Source organism: Oryctolagus cuniculus, chromosome 1 (genome assembly GCF_964237555.1).
Source record: "Oryctolagus cuniculus chromosome 1, mOryCun1.1, whole genome shotgun sequence".
Lineage (NCBI taxonomy): Eukaryota > Metazoa > Chordata > Mammalia > Lagomorpha > Leporidae > Oryctolagus > Oryctolagus cuniculus.
In genome coordinates, this window is record NC_091432.1 from 31,894,147 (window position 1) to 31,919,461 (window position 25,315).

The 25,315-nt window shown below is 44.5% G+C and overlaps 1 protein-coding gene across 2 annotated transcripts in view; it reads right to left on the bottom strand.

The window, feature by feature from the left end:
• CAPRIN1 (cell cycle associated protein 1) overlaps positions 1–19,677 on the bottom strand; it is a 43,725-nt gene extending 24,048 nt beyond the window's left edge. The window contains exons 1-4 of one of the 2 annotated variants that reach the window (XM_051825901.2): positions 19,352–19,677; positions 18,577–18,792; positions 3,350–3,412; positions 3,156–3,242 (exon numbers count right to left, since the gene is read on the bottom strand). In XM_051825901.2, the coding sequence (XP_051681861.2) occupies positions 3,156–3,242; positions 3,350–3,412; positions 18,577–18,792 (366 nt within the window). In that variant the 5' untranslated portion in view covers positions 19,352–19,677. Of the gene's footprint in view, positions 1–3,155; positions 3,243–3,349; positions 3,413–5,585; positions 7,581–18,576; positions 18,793–19,351 lie in introns of those variants that run through there. The other variant, XM_051825905.2, reaches the window with a different exon arrangement.
• Positions 19,678–25,315: the final 5,638 nt, after the last annotated feature.

Sequence of the window (25,315 nt, forward strand, 5' to 3'; positions counted from 1 at the left end):
GAAAAAGGTACCCTAATCCACTCTTGGTGGTAATGTAAATTGGTAAATTTCCAGAAGACTTAACTTTCTGGTCTCAAATTATCTGACTTTGCTGGATTTAAGTTTGCCCTTTTCTTAAAGGCATTTTTCACCTCAAAAAGTACTATGGAAGACAGTATGGAGATACCTCAGAAATCTTAACACAGATCTACCATATGACCCACCATCCCAAACCCAAGATTTTACCCAAGGGAAATGAAATCAGCATATGAAAGTTATTTGCACCTCCATGTTTACTGCAGCTCAATTCACAATAGCTAAGATATGGAATCAACCCCTGTGCCCAATGGCTCCTGGCTTCGGTTTGCCACAGCTCCAGCCATTGCAGCCAACTGGGGAGTGAACCGGCAGATGGAAGACCTCTCTCTTTCTCTCCTCTATGTAACTCTTTCAAATAAATAAATTAAAAAAAAAAAAAAAAAGTCACTGTGTGCTAACTTCCCATGCAGGACCTCTGTCCTCAAAGAGTGGTATTGTAACTATGTCTAAGCGCTTGCAAAAGATGTATCATGGGGCCGGTGCTGTGGTGCAGCAGGTTAAAGCCCTGGCCTGAAGCACTGGCATTCCATATGGGTGCAGGTACTAGTCCCAGCTGCTCCTCTTCCAGTCCAGCTCTCTGCTATGGACTGCGAAAGCAGTAGAAGATGGCCCAAGTCCTTGGGCCCCTGCACCTGCATTGGGAGACCAAGAAGCTCCTGGCTCCTGGCTCCTGGCTCCTGGCTCCTGGCTTCCGATCGGCACAGCTCTGGCCACTGCGGCCATCTGTGGAGTGAACCAGCAGTGGAAGACCTTTCTCTGTCTCTACCTCTCTCTGTAACACTGTCTTTCAAATAAATAAATTTATAAAATAAAAAAAGATGTATCTCTTTTTTGGGTGCTTCCTTAAAGTTAATTAAGTTTCTAAAAAAGAAGTGAAATTGGCCGGCGCCGTGGCTCACTAGGCTAATCCTCCACCTTGCGGCGCCGGCACACCGGGTTCTAGTCCCGGTCAGGGCGCCGGATTCTGTCCCGGTTGCCCCTCTTCCAGGCCAGCTCTCTGCTGTGGCCAGGGAGTGCAGTGGAGGATGGCCCAGGTGCTTGGGCCCTGCACCCCATGGGAGACCAGGAAAAGCACCTGGATCCTGGCTCCTGCCATCGGATCAGCGCGGTGTGCCGGCTGCAGCGGCGGCCATTGGAGGGTGAACCAACGGCAAAAAGGAAGACCTTTCTCTCTCTGTCTCTCTCTCTCACTGTCCACTCTGCCTGTCAAAAAAAAAAAAAAAAAGAAAAAAAAAAAAAAAAGAAGTGAAATTAACTTCAAGATTCAAGGACTTTATGCACAGCCCTTGTCTGGACTGTTAAAGAATTTTTTTGTGGTTTTTCGTACAAACTGTTGAACTCTTTACTTAGTATAGAGTAGGTCTTCTGTGTATAAAGTTCATCAAAAATGGATCTTAGTAGAGAATGGGACTGGGGATGGGTGAAGGAAGAGGAAGAGGAGTGGGAGAGCAGGTATGGTGGGAAGAATCACTATATTCCTGAAGTTGTACTTATCAAATGCATGAAGTTTGTATTCCTTAAAAGGTTTCTCTGGAAGAAAAATTTAAAAAATTTAAAATACTAATTAAAAAAAAGAACTGTGATGAACTTGCCCCCTTTCCCTTTTCCACTATTGGACTGGTTCTGTTTAACTGGAAAACCTTGTAAAATATAAAAATAGGAAATTTATCCAAGGTCACACAACCATTAAATAAAAGTGATAGAAACAACACTCAACCAAGAAGGCACTGTGGTACAGCGGGTTAAGGTGCCAACGGGTGTACCCTCATGCCTTATCAGAGCACCTGTTCAGTTCCCAGTTACTCTACTTTCAAACCAGCTCCCTGCTAATGCACCTGGAAAGCAGATAATGGCTCAAGTTTTGAGTTCCTGCCACCCATGTGGGACACCTAGATGGAGTTTGTAGCTCCTGGCTTTGTGCTGGCCCAAACTCAGTTGTTGGAGCCATTTGGGGAGTTAACCAATGAATGGAAGTGCTTGCTCTGGCTCTCTGTCATCTGTCATTCTGCCTTTCAAATGAATCTTAAAAAAAAATTCAACCTAGGCATTCTGGTTCTAATATCAGAACTCTCAATTCCTGTACTTCACTCACTCATCACCTAACAATTTATTTCATTTCACCAAACTAAAGGTAACTTTGTATTTCAATGTTATTAGTCCTTCTCCAAATAAGCTCACACTTACTCAAGAGACTTAACTTTCTTTATATAGATACATTGATTGATTTTGAAAGTCAGTGTGACAGAGAGATCTTCCATCCATTGGTTCACTCCAATGCCAGGTGCAAGAGATCCATCCAGGTCTCCCACATAGTGGCAGGGACCCAAACACTAGGACCATTTTCTGTTGCTTTTCCCAGGCCTTTAGCAAGGAGCTGGATCACAAATAGAGCAGCTAGAAAACCAACCAGCACATATGGGATGCTAGCATCACAGGCAGTGGCTTTACCCATTTCATTACAATAGCAGCCCCAGAAGACATAACTTTCTGGTCTCAAATTATCTGACTTTGCTTCATTTAATTTTGTCCTTTTCCCAAAGGCATTATTCACCTCAAAAGGTACTTGGGAAAAACTTACAATTCCCTTGGATCAAAAGTTGACACAAGAGCAATGTTATCAGTCAGCCATATCCCTTTAGAATCCCCAAATGGAGGAAGTAATCACCAATTATATAAGTGAGTCTCTTTATTTATTGATAGTTAATGGAAAGCAGTATAAGATGGCCCAAGTCCTTGGGCCCCTGCACCTGTGTGGGAGGCCCAGAAGAAGCTCCTGGAATTATGAGATGGCCTTTAGACATTACAGGACATACGGAAAATTGATGTTTGCGTACTTGTACAGCTGATTTTGTAAACTAATGAGATCTTTAGGGTAACTATTATGTTTGTCATATTTCAAAAGACAAACTTCAAGTGTTATACTAAACTTTACAGACTAGAAGGCATTTTAAATATAATTAGATCCAATCCTCTCACCTCAGAGAAAAGCTACCAATAGTAATGGAAAGATTAAAACCAAAAGAACAATTTTAACTAATACTATATTTAAACTTATTAACATATATGCTTTTACTTACATCTTGACTTAATGCCATGAAACTCCTTTGTAATTCTTTTGCAAACTCCAAGTTATTTGTGACTTCCTGGTACTTGGACACGGCATCCTAAAATGACAGATAGCGTCAACTTTTCTAGAAATAAAGAACCACAAAATTCATTTTCTTATTTAAAATGTCAACATAAACTCTTTAACGAAAAAAAAAATCTTTACCAGCTGATCTTGATTAAGTCTTTCCCCTTTGATCATTCGTTCTTGGTAATCATCAAGCTTACCCTATATTGAAAGAAAAAAAAAAATCACTTCATCAAGCTAAAATGGCAAAAACCATGCAACCTCCTAAATCTGTTTCAAATTTTGCTTTTTATAGATATACTCCAGTTTAAATTAGTAATAAAAATTTATTAATTGTGAACTAAAAAATAAATGTAAATACTCCAACCACTGCTGAATGAAATTGAGTACTACATTACAAACCACTGACACAGCACTACTTACTCTGGGTTACTCAAAAGATATGCATTATATAGGACAGGCCTGTGGTTCAAACCCACAAGGGTGAGGGGGCACAACTTGGTTAGAATCCTGCTTATACCCAAGTGGTTTTATCAGACATATATAAAATGTCAAGTATCTGTCCCTTTCTCCTTTAAAGAATGTGAATAGGTGGTATAAAGAATGTGAAAAAGTGGTATAAAGAATGTATTTTTCCTGAATAAACCCATGGCATACTGTCTTTAGTGGACCTCATTTATAGTATATAAATATAACAATGTAGTATTTATAGTCAAAATACCTCTATTTAGATATATAGTTAACAGAAAATCTCCAAATAGAAGGAAGACTCAAAATTTAGCACTAGTACAGAGTTACAATTTAGAACGAGGCACTAAGCAAAACAAAACCAAAAGACCTGCCATTAGCTTACAATTGGCATTTTTCTTTTTAAGATTTATTTTTATTTATTTGAAAGGCAGAGCTACAGAGAGTCTTCCATCCATTGTTCACTCCCCAAAAGGCCACAACAGCTGAAGCTGTGCTGATCTGAAGTCAGGAGCTTCTTCCAGTTCTCCCACAAGGGTGCAGGGGCCCAAGAACTTGGGCCATCTTCTTCTGCTTTCCCAGGCCATGGCAGAAAGCTGGATCGGAAGAGGAGCAGTTGGGACTGGCACCCAGATGGGATGCCGGCACTAAAGGCCAGGGATTTAACTCACTGTGCCACAGCACCAGCCCCACCACTGGCATCTATTACCTGTGTTTCTTGTTCATGTTGAACTTTTTTCAAGACAATTATTGCTAATCTAGACATTAATATACACTAAATGTACTGAACATTCCTCATGGAGGCATAGTTTATATACCCAATCAAAATAAATGTCAAATCAAATTCCTAAAACATGTTTGTATAAACATAAAAAGAAAAACAAAAAAGGCTAAGAATGTACCAGAGTTTTAAAATTACAGCTGGAAAGGTTCCTTTTGTTGTTTTGTATACTTATAACATATGCATAAAAAACTAGAATTCTGGGGTCAATACTGTGGCATACTGGGTAAAGGCACTGCTTCCAATACTGGCACCACATATGGGCGCCAGTTCAAGTCCTGGCTGTTCCATATCCAATCCAGTTCTCTGCTAATGGCCTGGGAAAAGCAGAAAATGGCCCAAGACCATTGTGACCATCTGGGGAGTGAACTAAAGATGGAAGATCTCTCTCTCTCTCTCTCTCTCTATATATATATATATATACACGCACACAACTTTCAAATAAATCTTTTAAATGAAAGTAAAATAATAAATTAAGAAAACTAGAATTCCATGCTAGAAAAAGTATGTTAAGAAAAGGGTACTATCAGAAGGACTTATAGGACTAGCTATCCTATAGTAGAAAACTCCAACTCTCTACACATCACAAATTGACTATACATCCAGTTGGAAGGTTTTAGAACAGATTACATTTCCCAGGACAGCTACAACATTTGCAGCCTCATATGCTGTTCTACATTGTGACCCTGGCACTCCATTAAAAACCAGTTCAGGGGCAGGCACTTGGCACAGTGGTCAAGAAACTACTTGGAATACCCACACCCCATGCTGAAGTGCCTGGAAGTCCCAGCTCCACTTAAAATTCCAGCTTTGTTTTTTTTACACACCCTGGAAGGCAGCAGGGGACAGCTCCATGTGGGAGACCCACACTGACTTTCAGGCAGCGGCTTCAGTCTAGCCCAGCCCCAGCTGTTGAGAGAATTTAGGAAATGAACCAGCAGATGGGAAGATCTCGATGTGTCCGCCTTTCAAATAAATTCAAAAAATATTTTTTAATTATAAAAAAAAACTAATTTCCCCTGCCACTGTCAGGTTTACCCAATAGAGTACAGTCTAAGAGATGCTTTATAAAGTCCATGGCCAATAAAAGCAATGTATCTCTGCCTTGAATGCAAGTTACTACACCTTGTATTCAGAACCCTGAGCCATCACACAAAATTCTCCAATTCCTGAAGAGCCATGCTATGCAGAAGCCAAGCCACTCTTAAGAAGTCCACGGAAGAGCTCTGGGCAGCAGTTCTGGTGTTCAAGTCATTCTTGCCCAGGCATCAGACATGTGAATGAACAAAGTTTAACTTTCCCAGCTGAGGGTCCAGGCATGATGGAACAGACATCAACTCTGCTGTATGACATCTCAATACCTGAGGGGCAGATTCAAATGATGGTTTTAAGCCCTTAAGTTTTAGATTAACCTACTACACAACTAAACTGGAACAAGGTTAAAGAAAAGGGAAATGAAAATCAAAGGAAAGCAGCTACTATGTGAAACTCAGCTTCACAGTACACGTATTTGTAGAATGTTCTGTCAAGAAGACATGTGCTGGAACAGGCTGGCATAGCAGGAAAGACCGCCACCTACAGTGTCGGCATCCCACATGGGCACCAGTTCGAGTCCCAGCTACTCCACTCCCCATCCAGCTCTCTGCTATGACCTAAGAAAGCAGAAGAAGATGTCCCAAGTCCTTGGGCCCCTGCACTGGCATGGGGGACCCGAAAGAAGCTCCTAGCTCTAGCCATTGCAGCCATCTGGAGCGTTAACCAACGGATGGAAGACCTCTGTCTCTGGTCTCTCTTTGCCTCTGTAACTCTGCCTTTCAAATAAATAAATAAATCTTTGAAAAAAAGTGCTAAAAAGATACAAAGCCAAAATAATTATCTGCATTTTATTAAAGTTCATATACTTATTTAACTTTGACTTTACATTATTAACATTATTTCTATTTTACCATTTCACAGTAACTTAAGAGTTACGATTTTAACAATTTATTTGCTTTTATTTATTATAAAGGCAGAAAGAGAACTAGAGAGAGCGAGTGAGTGAGCGTGTTTATGTACTCTCACTTGCTGGGTCAGTCCCTAAACATGGAGCCATCACCTGTGCACTAGCAGGAAATTGGAATCAGGAGCAGGACTGGGACTCAAATACAGACACTCCCATACAGGACGCAAGCACCTTCACTGATAGGCCAAATGTCCACCCAAGAGTCACACCGCGTTTGTCCTCCCACGGTGAACACTCAGCACTACTATTATAAATATCCTAACCTTGCAGACGTCAGGAAAGCAGGATCCTGAGTCTGGTCACAGTGCCTTAGAAATGGCATTCCCTTGAGGATAACAAACTTACCAAGAAAACTGCAGAATGACAATAAAAGACTGTTTTCTATTAAAGAGCCCTAGTTTTATCTTTACCACTATAATAATGGACCTCAAGGCTGCTAAGGTGTACAGAACTTTTTTATCACCACGAGTCTAAGCCAGAAGGAATCTCTGTTCACTATCACATATAATCAGATCTCTACATAGCAGAGACCCAATATTGAGCTAAATCCGTGATTTTCAGTGTGGTCCCCAAGCTAGCAATGTCAGCATCACTGGGAAACTGTCAAAATGCAATCACCCCAGACCTACTCAGTCAGAAACTTTAGAGGTGGGAGCTAGCAATTGTTTTATCAAGTCCTCAGGGTGACTATGATGCATCCTTAAACTTGAGAAATATTCATAAGTAATATATATAGCAATTTCCTTGTGATGCCAAGTCCAAAAGAACCTAGAGGCCGGCACCGCGGCTCAACAGGCTAATCCTCCACCTGCGGCACCAGCACACCGGGTTATAGTCCCAGTTGGGGCGCTGGATTCTGTCCCGGTTGCTCCTCTTCCAGTCCAGCCCTCTACTGTGGCCTGGGAGTACAGTGGTGGATGGCCCAAGTACTTGGGCCCTGCACCCCATGGGAGACCAGGAGAAGCACCTGGCTCCTGCCTTCGGATCAGCACGGTACGCCGGCCACAGCGGCCACTGGAGGGTGAACCAACGGAAAAAGAAGACCTTTCTCTCTCTCTCACTGTCCACTCTGCCTGTAAAAAAAAAAAAAAAAAAAAAAAAAAAAAAAAAAAAAAAAAAAAAACACACACAACAACAAAAAAAACCTAGAAATAAGATATCCTGAATTTGTGATTTGATTTGTGACCTTAGAAACCATCCATCACATGGCTACCTCAATTTAGGAATAGGCTGCATAAAAGTTCAGCTTTGAGGGGCCAGCGTTGTGGCGTAGCATGTTAAAACAGCAGCATGCTACGCCAGCATCCCATACAGGCATCAGTTCAAGTCCTGGCTGCTCCAATTCTGATCCAGCTCCCTGCTAATGCACCTGGGAAAGCAGCAGCAGATTTCTCAACTGCTTGGGCTCTTGTCTTTCAAATAAGTCAGTCAGTCTTTAAAAAAAAAAAAAAAGTTTGGCTTTCAACTCAGTAAATTTGCTGAATGATGGATTGGTTTGGTTTCTAATCAGTTAGCATTCTTTATGATTAAACTCAATGGAAATCTGCACTAGAAACAGAAAGCCTCATTTTTACAGATTTATTTATTTGAGAGGCAGAGTTACAGAGACGGAGAGACAGAGAGAGGTCTTACATCCGCTGGTTCACTCCCTAAATGACTGCCAACGACCAGAACTGGGATGATCCTGATCCAGGAGGCAGTTCCTTCTTTCGGTCTCCCACATGGGTTTAGGGGCCCAAGCACTTAGGCCATATTCTACTGCTTTCCCAGGCCAAAAAAGCAGAGAGATGGATTGAAAGAAGAGCAGCCGGGACAGGAACCTGTGCCCATGTGGGATGCCGGATGCCGGCACCAAAGGCAGAGGCTTGACCTACTAAGCCACAGCCCTAGCCCCACAGAAAACCTCTTAGAGCAAAATTAAAATATCTTGCTATAGCTTTCAGTCCTAGCTAACTCCTGAGTAACTTCATTGATAAGGAAAAGGATATGATATTACACAGGTCCAAATACTACCATTCCCCTAATTACTGCAGAGTAAACTACTCGGAAACAAATCACAACATATTAAAAGTGGCTTCATGGGGCTGGCGACGTGGCTCACTTGGTTAATCCTCCACCTGCAGCACCGGCATCCTATATGGGCATCAGGTTCTAGTCCCAGTTGCTCCTCTTCCAGTCCAGCTCTCTGCTGTGGCCCGGGAGAGCAGTGAAGGATGGCCCAAGTGCTTGGGCGCCTGCACCCGCGTGGGAGACCAGCAAAAGCACCTGGCTCCTGGTTTCGGATTGGGGCAGCACACCAGCCATAGCGGTCATTTGGAGGGTGAACCAACAGAAGGAAGACCTTTCTCTCTCTTTCTCTCTCACAACTCTGCCTAATAAAAATAAATAAACAAACAAATAAAAGTGGCTTCATTCCTATTGTCACTCCCTATTCAAACAGCTTACCTTAAGTCCAACTAGAAAATCTGTCCACTTGGAGTTGGTATGAACTAAGTCAATACAGAAGGACTTGTCATACTGATAGATCCAATGTTAGCATTTACAAAAACAAAGGGACAAAGACAGAAATAAAGGGCTCCACACAAATACAGCTTTGTTCTTCCCTAAACTAGAACATGGCTGCCTAACATAGTAGTGGTAAAGAGAATTGGTCAACTACCGCTATATCTATCTCATCAAAAGATTAAGCATTTTGTTCTGCATAACAGAGCCATTTTCCTAGCATAAAAAGATATTGCAGAAAGTTAGTAATACAAATCTGCCCTCTTAGATTCTATGTTAAAATATATTATCTTGATATTCAAAGTAAGATTCCTTTTTTCAACTACCAAACATCCCATGTATATTGAAAGTCATCTACAGCACCACATAAAATCCATGGAATGTCTCAGATACCACCAAGTCAATGAAGGGGAACCATGGGACAGAGCTGTGACTATACCCACTATATGTCAAGACTTCAGTCACGTAGCACTAAGAATTACCACAAGCACTAACCAGTCCCCCCCCCCCCGCCTTTTTTTAGTTATTTATTTGAGAAACAGCAACACTGAAGAGTAAGACAGAGTTATCCTCCATCTGCTGGTTCACTCTCCAAATGGCTACAAAAGCCAAGGACAGGCCTAGGCTGAAACAAGGAGCCAGGTACTCCACCTTATTTGCCCACAAGGGCAGCAAAGGCCCAAGCACTTGGGCCATCTTCCACTGCCTTCCCAAGGGCATCAACAGTGAGCTGGATTGCAAAGAGCACAGTAGGAACTCTGTTTCTTTGTGCTTTTAAGAGTGAACAGAATTCACTGTGTGATACTTAAATTTAAACTACCAGGTAGCTAACATTACATGGAGGTACTATTATCAAGTGTAGGTCACCTAATCATAAACTGAAAGACAGCAGTTAAATAACAGGCTGAAGGTCATGAATTCTAGAAAATTCATTTATGCCTCAGCATCCTTCTCTGAGGCACACCGTTCTCAGCTACTAGATGCCATTCTGGATTCCAGCTGTTGCTGCATTGTTTCTGCCTCTGCTACTGCTGCTTCCCTTCTTCTGAATACTGTTATGTTGGTGAATCCCCAAGAATTCTTCATCACCAGCTACCTTATTAAACAGGTTTACTTCTTTTAGTCGATACAATACTGTTAGGGTGCTAGAAGGTGGATATCCAAGATCGATGTTCTCATTAAGCTCATTTCCATTACTGTTATATCCAATAGATCGCAAAAATGAGTAACAAAACATTTTTCGGAGGCCGGTACAATGGCGTAGTGAGTAAAGCCAGAATGGTGCCAGAATCTCACATGGGTGCCAGTTCAAGTCCCACTGCTCCACTTTTGATCCAGCTCTCTGCTATGGCCTGAGAAAGTAGCAGAAGAAGGCCCAAGTGCTTGGGCCCCTGCACCCATGTGGGAGACCCAGATGAAGCTCCTGGCTTCAGACTGGCCCAACTCAAGCCATTGCAGCCATTTGAGGAGTGAATCAGCAGATGGAAGACCTCTCTCTCTCTGTGTGACTCTGCCTTTCAAGTAAATAAGTCTTTAGAAAACATTTTCAGGCCGGTGCCGCGGCTCACTTGGCTAATCCTCCGCCTGCGGCGCCGGCACTCCGGGTTCTAGTCCCAGTTGGGGCGCCAGTTCTGTCCCAGTTGTTCCTCTTCCAGTCCAGCTCTCTGCTGTGGCCCGGAAAGGCAGTGGAGGATGGCCCAAGTCCTTGGGCCCTGCACCCGCATGGAAGACCAGGAGGAAGCACCACCTGGTGCTTGGCTTCAGATCAGGGCAGCACACCGGCCTTAGCGGCCATTTGGGGGGTGAACTAATTAATGGAAGGAAGAGCTTTCTCTCTGTCTCTCTCTCGTGTACTAACTCTGCCTGTCAAAAAAAAAAAAAAAGGAAACATTTTTAAATTATACATTTAGAAACAAACATAATAAATGATTCCAAAAAAATAAATACTTAAGCCAGATAACTGTAAATAGTCACAAGGAAAATTAGAAGACACCACCTCTAAAACTAACTTGGGTATCCAGGAAAACCATATTACTGTTCTCAATTATGATCTCTAAACTGGGACAGAACATGAACATAAAATGAAACCTAAAATAACAAAAAGAGTTAAGAACACCTTGCTATACTTAAATCATCTTATATATCCAGGCCACATAAATTAATTCTAGAGTACTATAAAAACCCCTAGACAGACAAATACACAGAGAAAAGATTAAAAAAAGGAGGCTGGCACTATGGCATAGTAGATAAAGCTACCACCTGCAACACCAGCATCCCATTTGGGAGCCAGTTCAAGATCTGGCTGCCCCACTTCCCACCTAGCTCCCTGCTAACGGCCTGGGAAAAGCAATGGAGAATGACTCAAGTTGTTTGGGTCCCCACACCTACACATGAGACCAGGAAGATGCTCTGGCTGGGCTCCTGGCTTTACTGTGGCCATCTGGGGAATGAACCTGTAGATAGAAGACTTCTTTCTATAACTCTGCCTTTCAAATAAATAAAAATAAATTTTTTAAAACTTAAAAAAAAAAAAAAGGATGCTGGGGCCGGCACTTGGGTGCAGTGGGTTAAAGCCCTGGCTTGAAGCCCCTGCTTCAGATCAGCGCAACTCTGGCCGTTGCAGCCATCTGGGGAGTGAACCAGCAGAAGGAAGCTCTCTGTCTCTACCTCTCTGTCACTCCTTCAAATAAATAAAATAAATCTTAAAAAAAAAAAAGATGCCAGATTTCTGAACAACAAAAAAATAGACTTATGCTAAATCAGTGTTCTCTAGGGCTCTTATAATTTTTAAAGTAGGTAAGGGGTTTAATTCAGCAAGACTTTTGTCCAATTTTAAAAACATGAAAGGGCCAGCACTGTGGCGCAGTGGGTTAACGCCCTGGCCTTTCGCGCCAGCATCCCATATGGGCGCCGATTTGAGACCTAGCTGCTCCACTTCCAATCTAACTCTCTGCTATGGCCCAAGTCCTTGGGCCCCTGCACCCGCATAGGAGACCTGGAAGAAGCTCCTGGCTCCTGGCTTCAGCTTGGCGCAGCTCCGGCCATTGCAGCCATCTGGGGAGTGAACCATCGGATGAAAGACCTCTCCTCTCTCTCTCTCTCTCTGCCTCTGCTCTCCCTGTGTAACTCTTTCAAATAAATAAATAAATCTTTAAAAAAAAAAAAACATGAAAGACAATCCTGAAAAAATTCTTATTTCTTGTCTGTGGTTCTAATTTCAATAAAAAAAAGCAACTGATCCTAGCAGGAAAGAGAAAAAATATTGTTAAAGTATTTCACTATCACCTACTTTGAATTGTATTCTTAAAAAGTATAGAAACTGTAAACTGCAAAACAAATTATCATAGAGAATCTTAACAGTGTCTTTTCTATTATTAGTTGCTTTAGCCAAGCTACTAGGTAGAATGAATCCATGCAACTGACCGATAAGTTAGCTCAATGTAAGATGAACAGTAATTCAAGATGGAGATCAGAATTTGTTATTTCTGTTTAACAGTACTGAGGGGATTGAAATGAAATATCTAATAATTTACAATGGTTCTAAGACCAAGAATTGCCTATATCCTCCTTCTTCAGACTATACAAGAACCTTGCTCACACTACCCAGACTCTAAACAAGGGTATTCTTGCCTACTCATCAAGTCTACTCATCTAAGGAAACAAAAATAAAACCCTAGAGGCAAAATTCCATTTCAGTAAAAAAAAAAGAAAGAAAGAAAGAAAAAACACCACTAATCCAAGTAATTAGCTCTATTCAAAAGCATTTCGCCCCCTGGATTGATCTCTTTTAACAGATTTCCCTCCTTCCATTTTAAAGGTTTGCTGATGAAGCTACAAATGTAGCTTAATATAATAATTTAGTCAACCTAGCAAATATACTTATTTAGCATATACCATGTGCAAGGAAGCACAGTGGAATGATTACTAGTCTGTGCCCACAAACAGCTCACCAACAATTTATTTATTTTTTATCTGAATGGCAGAGTTAGAAGAGAGAGAGAGAGAAACATCTTCCATCTGCTGGTTCACTCCCCAAATGGCTGCAAATAGCAGGGTTGGGCCAGGCTGGAGCCAGGAGTTTCTTCCATTAGCACCAATTCAGAAAAACATACAAGGAAAGGGTTAACAGAGGAAGTTAAAGGAGACAGACTGCATTTGTTCAGGCATGGTCAAGAACGTGGTCAAAGCACAGCTCTCCCTTCCCTCAGGAAGCAGGAATCCTGAACCCTGCCCAGGAAGGTCTCATTTTCATCAACGCTTTTGTACTCCTACCCAAAGTCCTAGAAGTACAGAGAAATGAGCTGAACTCAAGCAATTTGCAGCAGTGCTTTTGCCTGAATTTCTCTTCTGCTACTCTCTCATTCTTCTCTATTGAATACTATCATTTCCTCCAGAAAAAGGAGGCAATTACTAGAAAAACTCCAGGAGCTTATTAGTAAACAAGAATTCAGGCTGCAGTAGTGGGTGAAGCCACAGCCTGCAGTGCCAGAATCCCACATGGGAGCTGGTTGAGTTCCGAGTGCTCCACTTTCGATCCAGCTCTCTGCTATGTTCCGGGAAAGCAGCAGAAAATGGCCCAAGCTCTTGGGCCACTGCACTCACATAGGAGACCAGGAAGAAGCTCCTGGCTCCTGGCTTCAGCTCGGCACAGCTCTGGCAGCTGCAGCCATCTGGGATGAACCAGCGGATGAAGACCTCACTGTCTCTACCTCTTTGTAATTCTGCCTTTCAAATAAATAAATAAAAATTTAAAAGTTTTTAAATAGTAAACAAGAATTTAGATGAAAAAGTGGTCACACCTACTTCTCTCCTAAATGGTTCTGGTTTACAACAAGCAAACATTTAGTACAGACCAGCAAATACGCATGGGGGCTTACCTAAGCAGAAAGGAAAACCACAGAATTTAATGAAAGTTTATGTCCCAATAACACCTGATACACTCACTAGGCCTTTACCTGAATGTTCTCAGGACTCTTTACATACAAACATGGCCATTTAACATGATGTTAATAAAAAGACCTAACAGGCCAGCACCGCGACTCACTTGGCTAATTCTCTGCCTGCCCCGCCAGCACCCCGGGTTCTAGTCCCAGTTGGGGCACTGGAATCTGTCCTGGTTGCTCCCCTTCCAGTCCAGCTCTCTGATGTGGCCCGGGAAGGCAGTGGAGGACGGCCCAAGTCCTTGGGCCCTGCACCCGCATGGAAGACCAGGAAGAAGCACCTGGTTCCCGGCTTCGGATCGGCGCAGCGCGCCGGCCTTAGTGGTCATTTGGGGTGTGAACCCACGGAAGGAAGACCTTTCTCTCTATCTCTCTCTCACATACTAACTCTGCCTGTCAAAAAAATAAAAAATAAAAAGACCTAACAATAAAGAAGTAAAACATTTTTTTCTTCTGTTTTCAGCTTATTAAAAGAGACTATCGAAAACTAAAGATCTGAAGCAAAAGGCTTTCGTTGGTTCTAAATAAGCACAAAAAGGCACACCTATGTTACAGAACACTACAAATCCCAATCACCCCATACAACAGTACAAGAGACTTTGGAAACCGCCCATTTCAACCTGGGGCACTTTATATAAACATGTCAGTTTCCTTTTCTTAGACTGAACTCTAAGATGACTTTAAACTCTTAAAAAAATTTTTATCTTTAATAGAATAGTAATTAAGGCCATGAGACAAAGTTGCTGTATGTTTAGCCTTTTGCAAATAAAAGTACTTACTAATTTCTTAAAACAACAGTATTGGTCTTCATCTAGCCTCAAATAAAAAATAAGAAATTAAATAAAATTACGGCTAATTGTATCATACAAAATGTAATCTCATTCAAATATTTACTATAGGGGAAGTATCCTAGAATAAAATAATGTGGCCAGGCTAAAACAACCCATTCTAATACTTGGGATTCTACTCTTACCCCAGGAAAAGGTACCCAGTAAGGAAACTCTCAACTTTACTTTTTAAATACCTTCCTGGATTACTTGTGTACACACAGGCAGCGGGAAACAAATTAAACACTACTGCTGTTTTACTGTGACAAGGTGAATGCAAAACAAAGTACTGCACTGCAGAGGAGTTCTGGCAGCCAATGGCAAAGCTAACATATCAGAGGTCCTGCTGTCAAGAAACACTCCAGATGTTAGTGCCAAAAAGATTTTACTTGAAAATTAGTTAATGCTTTTATTTTGAAACAGCTCCACTGAAAAATTCTAAGCAGAAGGACACTGCAATGCTCTAGAACAAAGTGTCACTTTCAGGATAGCCTCCTTTTTAAATATTATTAACTGCAAAGCTACAAAAGAGTAATCTAAAAGCACACTACACTTTCGCCCACCAGTCTTGATCTCTTATTGGCTTACCAATCAGTCAGGGTCTTCTGTCTTTCAGCCAAAAGACACTTAACCTTCCACCTACCAAAGTCACTAGTCTACTATAATTTAGAGTGGAACAATTTTAATTTTTATATATTAAAATATCCTGTATTCTACATTAAACTGGTTACATCTTACTATATCAAATATATCAAACGAGCTCCCTTTTTAAGATTAAGACCTGGTTTCAAAGTATCATCTTACATAGCCTAGAGCCCCATTCTGAACCAATGAACTGATGAAGAAAACTAGGGAGTAAATAACTCAATTCAGTATTACTTAATCATTTAAGATTTATAAATGGGAGTTTTATACTTGATTCTCTTTATCACCACTGTATTCTCTGCTACTTGTTCATGCAGTCTTTATAAGCCCAAATTTTTAAAACCAAGTCAGTGAGTTGCATTACATAATAGGATCATATTTCATCAACATTAAGCATGCATTCTCTCCAAACAGATGCTCAGCTTTCCTCACATTAGGAAAGGAATAATTTTGTTTTTTAAACAAAGTACAATAAATTTATTATAATTCTCTATGCCTTGACATGATACTACATATCCATTGAGTAAATTATATCAGGGTACTTGATGTTAGAATCCACAGGGGGAAGAAAGGATATTTTGGTACAGAAGGTTCCAATATGAATAGGTCATGACTGAAATACAAGTCAAATATGTTACTAATGGGCTGATACAAAAATAAGTCCAGTTGTAAATGCTATCTTACTTTATTCCATTAAGGTTCCTAAAAAGGAATTCAAAACTGATTTGTAATGCAAGTTCTATTTCAGGTACATTAGAAATACTCCTATTGAATCACTGTAAATCCTCTCATAGAGCCAAAACAGCTAGATATTAAGAAAAAGAAATTTAAACTAAAAACCGGATGTGTTTAAATTAGGGGAAAATGAGTATGCCTGAATTTTGCAAAAAAGTAAAATACAGTTTTAGTTACAATAACGACTATTTAACCAATCAGTACTCAGGCTTTGGCTTATGAAGACGCCTCACTTAACTGTAACTTGACTTTCTTGCTATCTAGCACCCAAAACTCTGAAATGGCAGGAAAAATATGCAAAATATATTTGTTACTTTGTGCAATTTGTTAAATCTCTATCATTACAAGGCAATCTCAGTATTTATAAACTCAGTCAACAACCTCTGTAATAATTACATTACTCTGTCTCCCATAATTTGGAGGGAGGGGATGTGAGTGTATACACACCTTGTACACATGGGGGAAACCTTTCATGGTTCAAGTCCTCACCGGGCTTAAAAACAAAATTTCTGTTTTTCAGATGTACCTGAACACCAGAATGTAAGTCACTTCACAACTAAGCTGGCGATTTATCAGTGCCTTACTTCATATTTGTCTTTTAAGAATTATTCTTCAGTCATTAACATAAATGTCTATACTGAAAATATGTCATTAACATTTATGGTCTGATTCCTATCTTAAAAAAAGATTTCCAAGAAATTCTGAAAATTAAGGCATTCAAGCATCAGCCAGATTGACAGGACTGTGTATTACACTGAGAAGACTTTAAGACACCAAAGTTAAACTCATTTTCAAATAGGATAGCATAAAATTAAATTCCATGGGCAACACTCAAGGTACTAGCCTTGGGCATGCTTGTTTTAGTCTACATTTGAACGTAGCTATACAGATAGGCCTATTATTCCGTTCACTAATAATAAAATACATTTACTTCCCCCCCCAAAAAAACAAACCTAGACATCCTAAGATTGTTTCATTTCTCAATTTCAAATAAAGTCCTTGAAATGCCAAGTAAAATTTCCAACCTTTATTACTTAAGGAGAGACAGTTTGTTTTAAAATCCCCCTCAAAAAGTAAAATAAGTCAGTAAATAAGCCATTATAAGCATTTAAGCTCAAATTTTTGCCATACATTCACACTGTCTCAACACCTTAAGTAACACTATAAGGTGAACGGCTAACTAAGCAATTTTAAATATCCTCAAAAATGCGAGTTGTTATCACGAATAGGTGGTACCGGGGGCGGACAAGTAAAGTTATGCTGTAAAAGGGAGTGAGCATTAACAGCCACCGATGTAACTGCTCCATTTTTTCCACGACGATTTTGCTTCTTCCTTTCCACCTCCAACCTTCCCTTGCGAGCCCCTCTCCATCCACACGCACACACCCCTGCTAAGCAGAGTTGGGACACTGTCCTGCGCAGAGAGCAGAAAACAAAAGGCCGCCTGGAAGGCAGCCCTCCGGAGTGGACCAGAATGACCAAACGCTGAATCCAAAACCAGTGGGTGTGGCTCGATTACTTTTGGAGGGGGGGGCGCGAGAGGCCAGTCCGGCGGCTGCCGGCCTCGGCCCTCCCCCTCTGCTTTCGCTTTGTGCTCACAATGCAGCTCCAGTACAGCGCTGCCCTCCCCCCGCAGCCGCCGCCATGTTAGACTCTCTCCATGTGCCCGGAGACCCAGCGAACGCCCGGAGGCCGAGCCGGACCCACCCCCCCAGGCCAGCCTCCGCCGTGGCGGTGCCCCAGCCCCTCCTCAGTCCCCGGGAGCGGAGAGTCGCTGCGGGAAGTCCTCCCACGATCCGGCTGCGCGTGAGGCCCGGGGGACACCCAGACAATTGAAACAAAGAGGGAAACGTGGGGGAGCCCGGTGGCTGGGGGCGGAGGGCAGCGCACGCACGGCCGAGGCCCGCTCAGAACGGGCCGCACGGAAACACGGGCCATTCTGCTCTGAGATGCGGAACACGCTTCTCCCCGAGGAGGAAGAGGGGACGGTCAGCAGGCCGGAGCACACGGGAACGGAGCGGACAACCCCGGGGCTGTGCGACACGGGCCGCCCCAACTCCACGAGGCAGGCGGTTGAGCCCGGAGCCCCCCGCCCCGGCACTTCCTCGGCCTTCCCCGCTGGCCCTGGTCCAAGGAGCCGGGCCTCGTCGGATGGGGGCCAAGGGCATCACACAGTTGCGAGGCGGCGGCAGGCCCCCGCCCGCACACTCGCCAAGCCCGAAGGCCAGGAAGCCCGAGTCGCACGCAGACCCCGGGGCCGCAGCGCGTCCGGGTCAGGTGACAGGCACCTCCCCCAGGAGCCCGCTTTCCGGCACGAAGCTCCCGCTGACCACGGAGACTGGGCGTGGGGGCCCGGGACCCAGGAAAGCGGCAGGAAGTGCAGCTCCAGCGGCTGGGGGCGGGGGTGGGGGGGCGCGCAGAGCCCGGCCGCAGCAGACCCTCCCTCTCCCGCCGGGTCCTGGCACCTTTTTCTTCTCCAGGTTCCGAAGTTTCTTGTCGATCACCCCGAGAATCTGCTTCATGGCCTCGGTCTGGACGGCGCCGGTGCCGGTTGCGGGGTGCTGAGAGGCCGGCGCAGCGGCCCCGGCCCCCGCCGCCGCCTCACTCCCTGAGGAACCCGACGGCGGTGGCGGTCCGGACGACTTGCTGCCGCTTCCGCTGTGGCTGGTGGCCGAGGGCATCTTCAGACCGTGCAGGGAGAGAAGAAAAAGCGGGAGGAAGGACAAGAGCGGCCAAGTCAGAAGACGGACGGGGCGAGACGCGGGACAAAACGCGCAGCCGGCGGGAGCCTGCGCGAGCGGGTGGGGGAGGGGGCGCGCGCGCACGACGCCGGGGCAGGAAGAGAGCGCGGGCGCGCGCGCGCGACCCGCCAGCGGGGCGCCCGGCCGGCCTCGCGCCGCCCCCCGCCCCCCCCTCCCCCGCGCGAGCCGCCGCTCGGCCTACCCGCCCCGGGGCACCGAGGCTCGCGCCGGGGGCGGGGCCTCGCCGCGCCGGCCGCCAACGGCCAGTGCAACGGTCCCCACCGGGCGGGCCGGGACGCGCCGCCTTCCGAGGAGGGGAGGGGAGACGGAGGTCAGGGGTGGGGGGGGCGGGTAGAGAAGGGCACTGGAAATGGCTGGGGGTGGGGAGGACTGGAGGAGCAAGCCCCTCGCGAAGCTCCCGCCGATGCGGAGGTAAAGGACACTCTTCGCAGCGGCCCTCTTCCCCTTGAGCGCCTCCGCGGTCCGGGCTGGCGCTCACCGTGCGCGCGTGGAGGCCGCTGGAGATCCCGAGTGGGCAGCTGAGGGGGACAAAGGGTGGCAAGTGCGTTCCGGGCAGTGTCGCGCGCTCCGTGGGCGCAGGCCGCTCCGCCCTGTGCCCGCTGCACCGAGAGCCGCTCCTAGTGAGGCGAGAGCCGGCAGCGGGAGGGACTAAGCCAGCCAGCCAGCCCTCTAGGGCGCGGGGGGCGGGAGACGTGCGAGCGGGGCCTTCCTCGGCCGCTGGGGCTGCCCGGCGCGAACGCCTGCCCGGAAGCGCCGGCCCGGCCGCCTCCCCTAAGAGCCCCAGCACCTGCGCTGGCGGGGGTGACCCCTGGGCCCAGGGCGGGGCGGCCCTGGGAGGCCGCGGTGGCGCCGCTTTGGCATTTGGAGCGAAATGGAAGCTAGGGTCCTTCAGGCGAAGTCGCCTGGCGTCCAAACGGGGACAATAGGTGTCAAGCAGCTGGCTCCGGAGCTGGCGACTGCCCTAGGAAGAGCCCTTATTTGGTGGGGGTGGGGGTTGAGGGGGGGGGGCAGAGGTTTCTGCAAGTAAGGGGTGCGTGGGGTGGGTGCTGCAATCTCAGCTTCCAGTATTCCCGAATACAGAGCAAGCAAACTCGCGCACCTCAAAAGGTGTTTTCAAAACAGACGCCAGACCCTTTTCTCCAGTCACCCGGTAACCTAGGAGTTCCCTGTGGAACGCGCCGGGAATGGGCATGACCCATGGCATTTTGAGCCTTAGGACTCCACGCGCACGCGAAACTTGATCTTCAGCTACCCTAGCATGAAATGTATCCGGTAGACCCGAGTATTGGGAATTATTCGGCTTTTTTTCCCCCTTTGTGTCAGCCTAAAACAAAAAGTTGAATGAAATTTTAAAAATCCAAGAGGATTATTCCAGCCTTGGGGTGGGGTGGGTGTGGGCAGTGAGCAGAAAATAAGTAGCCAAGCGCTGGAAGCAGTGTATTAAAGGGAATATGATCAGTGGGAAATTCCGCATCATAATGTTGTAGGACAACAGTAAAGGACCAATCTATGATTCAAATTCCATGCGGACGGGATGTAGAAGAGGGTTCCAGCGGACCCACTGTTCCCTGGGGACTTCAGTGAGTAACACTGGCTGGCCAGCGGTGCTTCCTGGGGCAGCCTCTGGTCTCAAGATACTCCCCTTAGCTGCAAAGTGTTATCTATTCCTTCAAATATTTATTGAGCACCCGCCTGCATGCCGGAAGTGTCAGTGCTCGGGATTGGGAACATAAATATCTTCATGGAACTCAGTTTCTTGAGTAGCGAAAAACAAGTAAATATATGTCAAATAGAGTATTGGAGGAGAAAACAAATTTTGTAAAGGGGCGGGGGGGGGGGTGCTGTCAGGAAAAGCCTACTGAGTAACATTTGAGCCAAGACCAGAGGAGGTGAGGTAGAAGGCCAAGCAGCTTCATTGGAGGAAGAATTTTCCAGGTAGGGGAACACCAAACACTGAGCTGGAGTGTGTTTGGTGGATTCAAGGCAAGGAGGTCCGAGTGCCACAGCACAGAGTGAAGGTGAAAGACCTAAAAGGGAGCCAGTCTTACAGGGGCCGATAGCGGACGTAGACTTTGGCATTCGGTGAGTGCAATGAGGAGTCATCATTTCAAACAGGGGGGTGTCAACCAGTGTTTGAAATCACTCTTACTACTGTGTGAAGAATTTACAGTATGTGTGTTTTGGTAGTGAAAGTGAGGGTGGAGCAAGAGCAGAAGCTAGGAGACCAGTTAGGAATCTATTGAAATAGCTCAGCCCACATGTGGTAGCCAGGGCAGGGTGTAGCAGAGAAGGTGGTGATAAGAGGTTGCATTCCTTATACCCGATGTGCTAACCAGTTATATGTTAGGTGTGAGGGAAATTGAAATTGGCCTTAGGTTATTCAAGATTTAAGTACCTAAACTATTCTTGGCACTGTGATGAACAATTATGCTAGACCTAGAGGCTAGAAAGTAAGATTATAATCCTTGGCTTCCTGCAATCAAGTATATTCAGCCCAACCCAGACCTACTGAAGGAACCTGCATTTTAACAAGATCTGCAGGTGTGTATATACATTACAGTTTGAAAAATCACCTCATTGGAACTTGACCTGTCAGTGTCTTTGAGATGGTACATGAAATACCCTTTTGGTATACCAGAGCTATAGAATCAGACTCCTGAAGTGGAGCCCAAGTCTTTTTTTTTTTTTTTTTTTTTAAGTTTATTTCTTTGAGAGGCAGAAACAGAGAGAGAGAGAGAGGTCTTCCATCCGCTGGTTCACTCCCCAAATGGCCACAATGGCCAGAGCTGAGTGGATTCAAAGCCAGGAGCCAGGAGCTTCTTACAAGTCTCCCAAGTGGGTGTGGGGTCTCAAGCACTTGGGCCATCTACTGCTTTCCCAGGCCATAGCAAAGAGCTGGATGAGAAGAGGAGCAGCTAGGACTCAAACCAGTACCCACAGGGGCTGCTGTTTCTGTAGGCTGCGGCTTCACCTGCTCTGCCACACGCTGGCCCCCCAGTCTGTGCTTTAACAACCCTACTAGGTAATCCTGACGCATGGTAAAGTATGAGAACCAGAGACTTAGACTTCCAGTGATTCAGTTGTGAATGGAAGAGGACTTGTAATAAGGTGTGGTAAAGAAAGGGCACAAGGGCACTTTGCCTTTCCTTGGCTTGTTACCCAGAGGCATGATCAACAGATTAAGCTTTTTCTTTCTTTTTTTTTTTAAACCTCTTGTTTTTTCAAGGAAAAAGGATTCTTGAGAGGGAGCAAGGCTGGATGAATCTCTCTTGGAGCCCCCCTCTAGGCCACTCTGGCTGGAGGTCTCTGACTTAAATAAATCTTGCTTAAAAAAAAAAAACCTAGATGAATCAAGGGAGATAATCCGGTTCCTCATTTAGGGGTCCATCTCACAGCCCATAGTGTATGAAGATAGCTAGGCTAGGTTATGCTGCAGTAACAACCCGGAAAGCTCTGTGATGTGAAACAGGCATCTCACACCACGTCCAGTGGCCAAGTGGTGCCTGTTGTCTGTTTTTGGAAATAGCTTGAGACAGCCACATCCACTCCTGTACATATTTTTCTATAATCACCTTTATGCCACAGCAGAACAAAGCTGAGGAGTTATGACACAGTAGCTGTGCAAAACCTAAAATACTGTCTCCCATACAGAAAAAGTTAGCAAATTCTTGGTTTTATACAAGTGTCACACATCACAGTTCAGCAGAGGGTGTACTTATGGCAGTTGCACAGTCGATTCAGGCTGATGGAGAAGCCAAACCTCAAGTGTTGCCAGTCACCGTACTCTAAAGAAAGAGAACTCAGGCAGGGTTCTCTTGAGTAGTTCATTAAAAGCTCCAGACAGGGTCCAGCCTTGTGGCATAGCAGGTAAAGCTGCCCCCTGCAATGCCAGCATCCCATATGGGTGCCGGTTTGAGTCTCAGCTGTTCCACTTCTATCCAGCTCCCTGCTAACGTGCCTAGGAAAGCAGTGGAAGATGGCTCAAGTACTTGGGAACCCTGCACCCATGTGGGAGACCCGAAAGAAGCTCCTGGCTCATGGCTTTAGAACAGCCTAGCTCTGGCTATTGAGGCCATTTGGGGAGTGAACCAGTGGATAGTAGATCTCTCTCTCTCTCTCTCTCTCTCTCTCTCTGTAACTCTGACTTTCAAACCTTAAAAAAAGAAAAAGAGAAAAAGCTCCAGACAGGTAGACATGGAACATACTCCCAGAATGATTCCCTTGACCCCATCCAACCATAAAGGGGTCAAGGGAGAGTTTTCTGGCATATGCCTGGTAGTTAGCAGGGTGAACCAGAAATATTTGGTGAACACATATAGCTTATGTTCTGACTTCCTACAACAAGCCCATTTCCTTGGTGGTCTCACATCCTTGTAGCTGTCTGTTCAGATCTTCAAGTCCAGGAAGACCAACAGAGTTAAGGCGAAACCGTCTTTGAATGACTTCTGCTCAGCCCATTTGTCATGGTCTCATAAACAAAATTTACCTCTGTCCTCTTTGATGGAAAAGGGACTGAGGCTATTTATGTGGATTGTTAATACTTTACTGCCATTTTTAATTTTGTTTCCTAATCCAGAAATATGTAGTAGCTTGAGGTCATTGTATCATTGAGCAAAGAGGAAAAGTAAAAGGTTTTCTGAGCAATATAGGTCCTTAAATATGGACAAAATAGAAAATAAGTCCAAAATATTCCTGTAAATAGAAAACACTTCTCAAAAAACCTTGGTATTAAATTTATGCACAATATTAACATGTTAATAACACAAATCTCCCAAACTGACATTCCTTTGGTTAATTCAATTGATGACAGCACTCTTAAGATCTCCACAAAGTAACCAATTGAATTATTTATCCTGGTAATTTGGCAAAATAGTCCAACTCTTTCAACTTGGAACACACAATAAGCTATTGCCAAGTTTATTTGTCGCAAAAGAGCACTTGGACTAGAATTACATGAGGTTGACAGAACCTAGCTGAAGTGTGAATTACCCAACTCATACAGCCAAGGATCTTGAGGTCTTTTTTTTTTTTTTGGTCATTTTACTACACATTAGCAGAAGATATTCCTATTGTAATATTTGCAATACAGTATTTATGATAATATATTTGTCAAATTTTTTTATATAATGCATTTGTCAACGTGTCCATGAGGCACCTCTAAGCTCTTTGCTTTCCAAGGGAGGAAAAGTGTTGTTTTTTCATCTCTTTATGTTCACAAGCAATAGCATGCCTGGCACAAATATTTTGTCGCTAAATATTGGCTACTATGTTAACATACCAGTCAAGGTTGATGTTTATCATAAGTGTTCCATAATGTCTTTTTTCTTTCTTTCTTTGAAGTGACTGGAAGAGATAGCATTCTTTTCCATTTACACTTGCTAAGGTTTTCTTTTCTCATTCAATGTTTTAAAATTTATATAAAGGCAGAGAGAGAGCGAGAGAGAGGTATCTCCCATCTACTGGTTCACTCCCAAAATGCTTGCAACAGGGGCAAGGGGCCAGGTTAAAGCCAAGAATCAGGAGCCAGAAACTCAGTCCAGTTCTCCTACATGGATGGCAGGGACCCAACTACTTTTGTAGGGAGAGGGAGGTGATAAAGATTAATTTACTTGAAAAGCAGATTGACAGAGATCTTTCATCTATGGGTTCACTCCCCAAATGACCACAACAGCCAGGGCTGGGCCAGGCCAGAGCCAGAAGCAAGAAACTGCACCCAAGGCTCCCATGCAGGTGGCAGAAGCAGCAGGGACTCAAACCAGCACTCTGATAAGGGATGCCAGGGTTGCAAGTAGCAGCCTAATGGGTTGCCTCACAGTGCCAGCTCCAAAACCCAAGTACCTGAGCCAACATGTGCTGCCACTCAGGGTGCACTTTAGCAGGCAGCTGAAATCAGGAGTGGAGCTGGGACTTGAACCCAGGCACAGCAATATGGGATGCAGGTATCCTGAGTGGTGTCTTAGCTGCTAGGCCAAACACCCACACTTCCACCTATGTTATGTCTGTCCTGCATTGTCATATCATGCTCAGAACTTCATATTTTGTAAAGGTACAATATGTTCAAAATAATTTTTTTTCAGATTTCAGTAAATACTGTTGTTTTTTACTGAACACTCCAAAGCTAAACACAATATTCAACATAATAGTATGTAGGCAGCCCATAAACAACTCATAGACAAGTCAAGATCAATCTTGGCTTGTGGAATTCCTGGGATGAGAAATTAACATACTCCCATGTTGAAGGAGGATGCACTCTGTTAAATTAACTATGTTATGACTATGTTGCAGAAAGCCTTATCGGGCTAAGTTGCTTGTGTATGTTGTTACCCTCTGTGTTGCCTTGAGCTATAGCTGGTTATGTATAAATATTGCTAGGATGCTGGAATAAACGAGCCTTGATCAGTCTTTTGGCTCCATTCTCTACACCCTTGTCCCTCTTCTCATT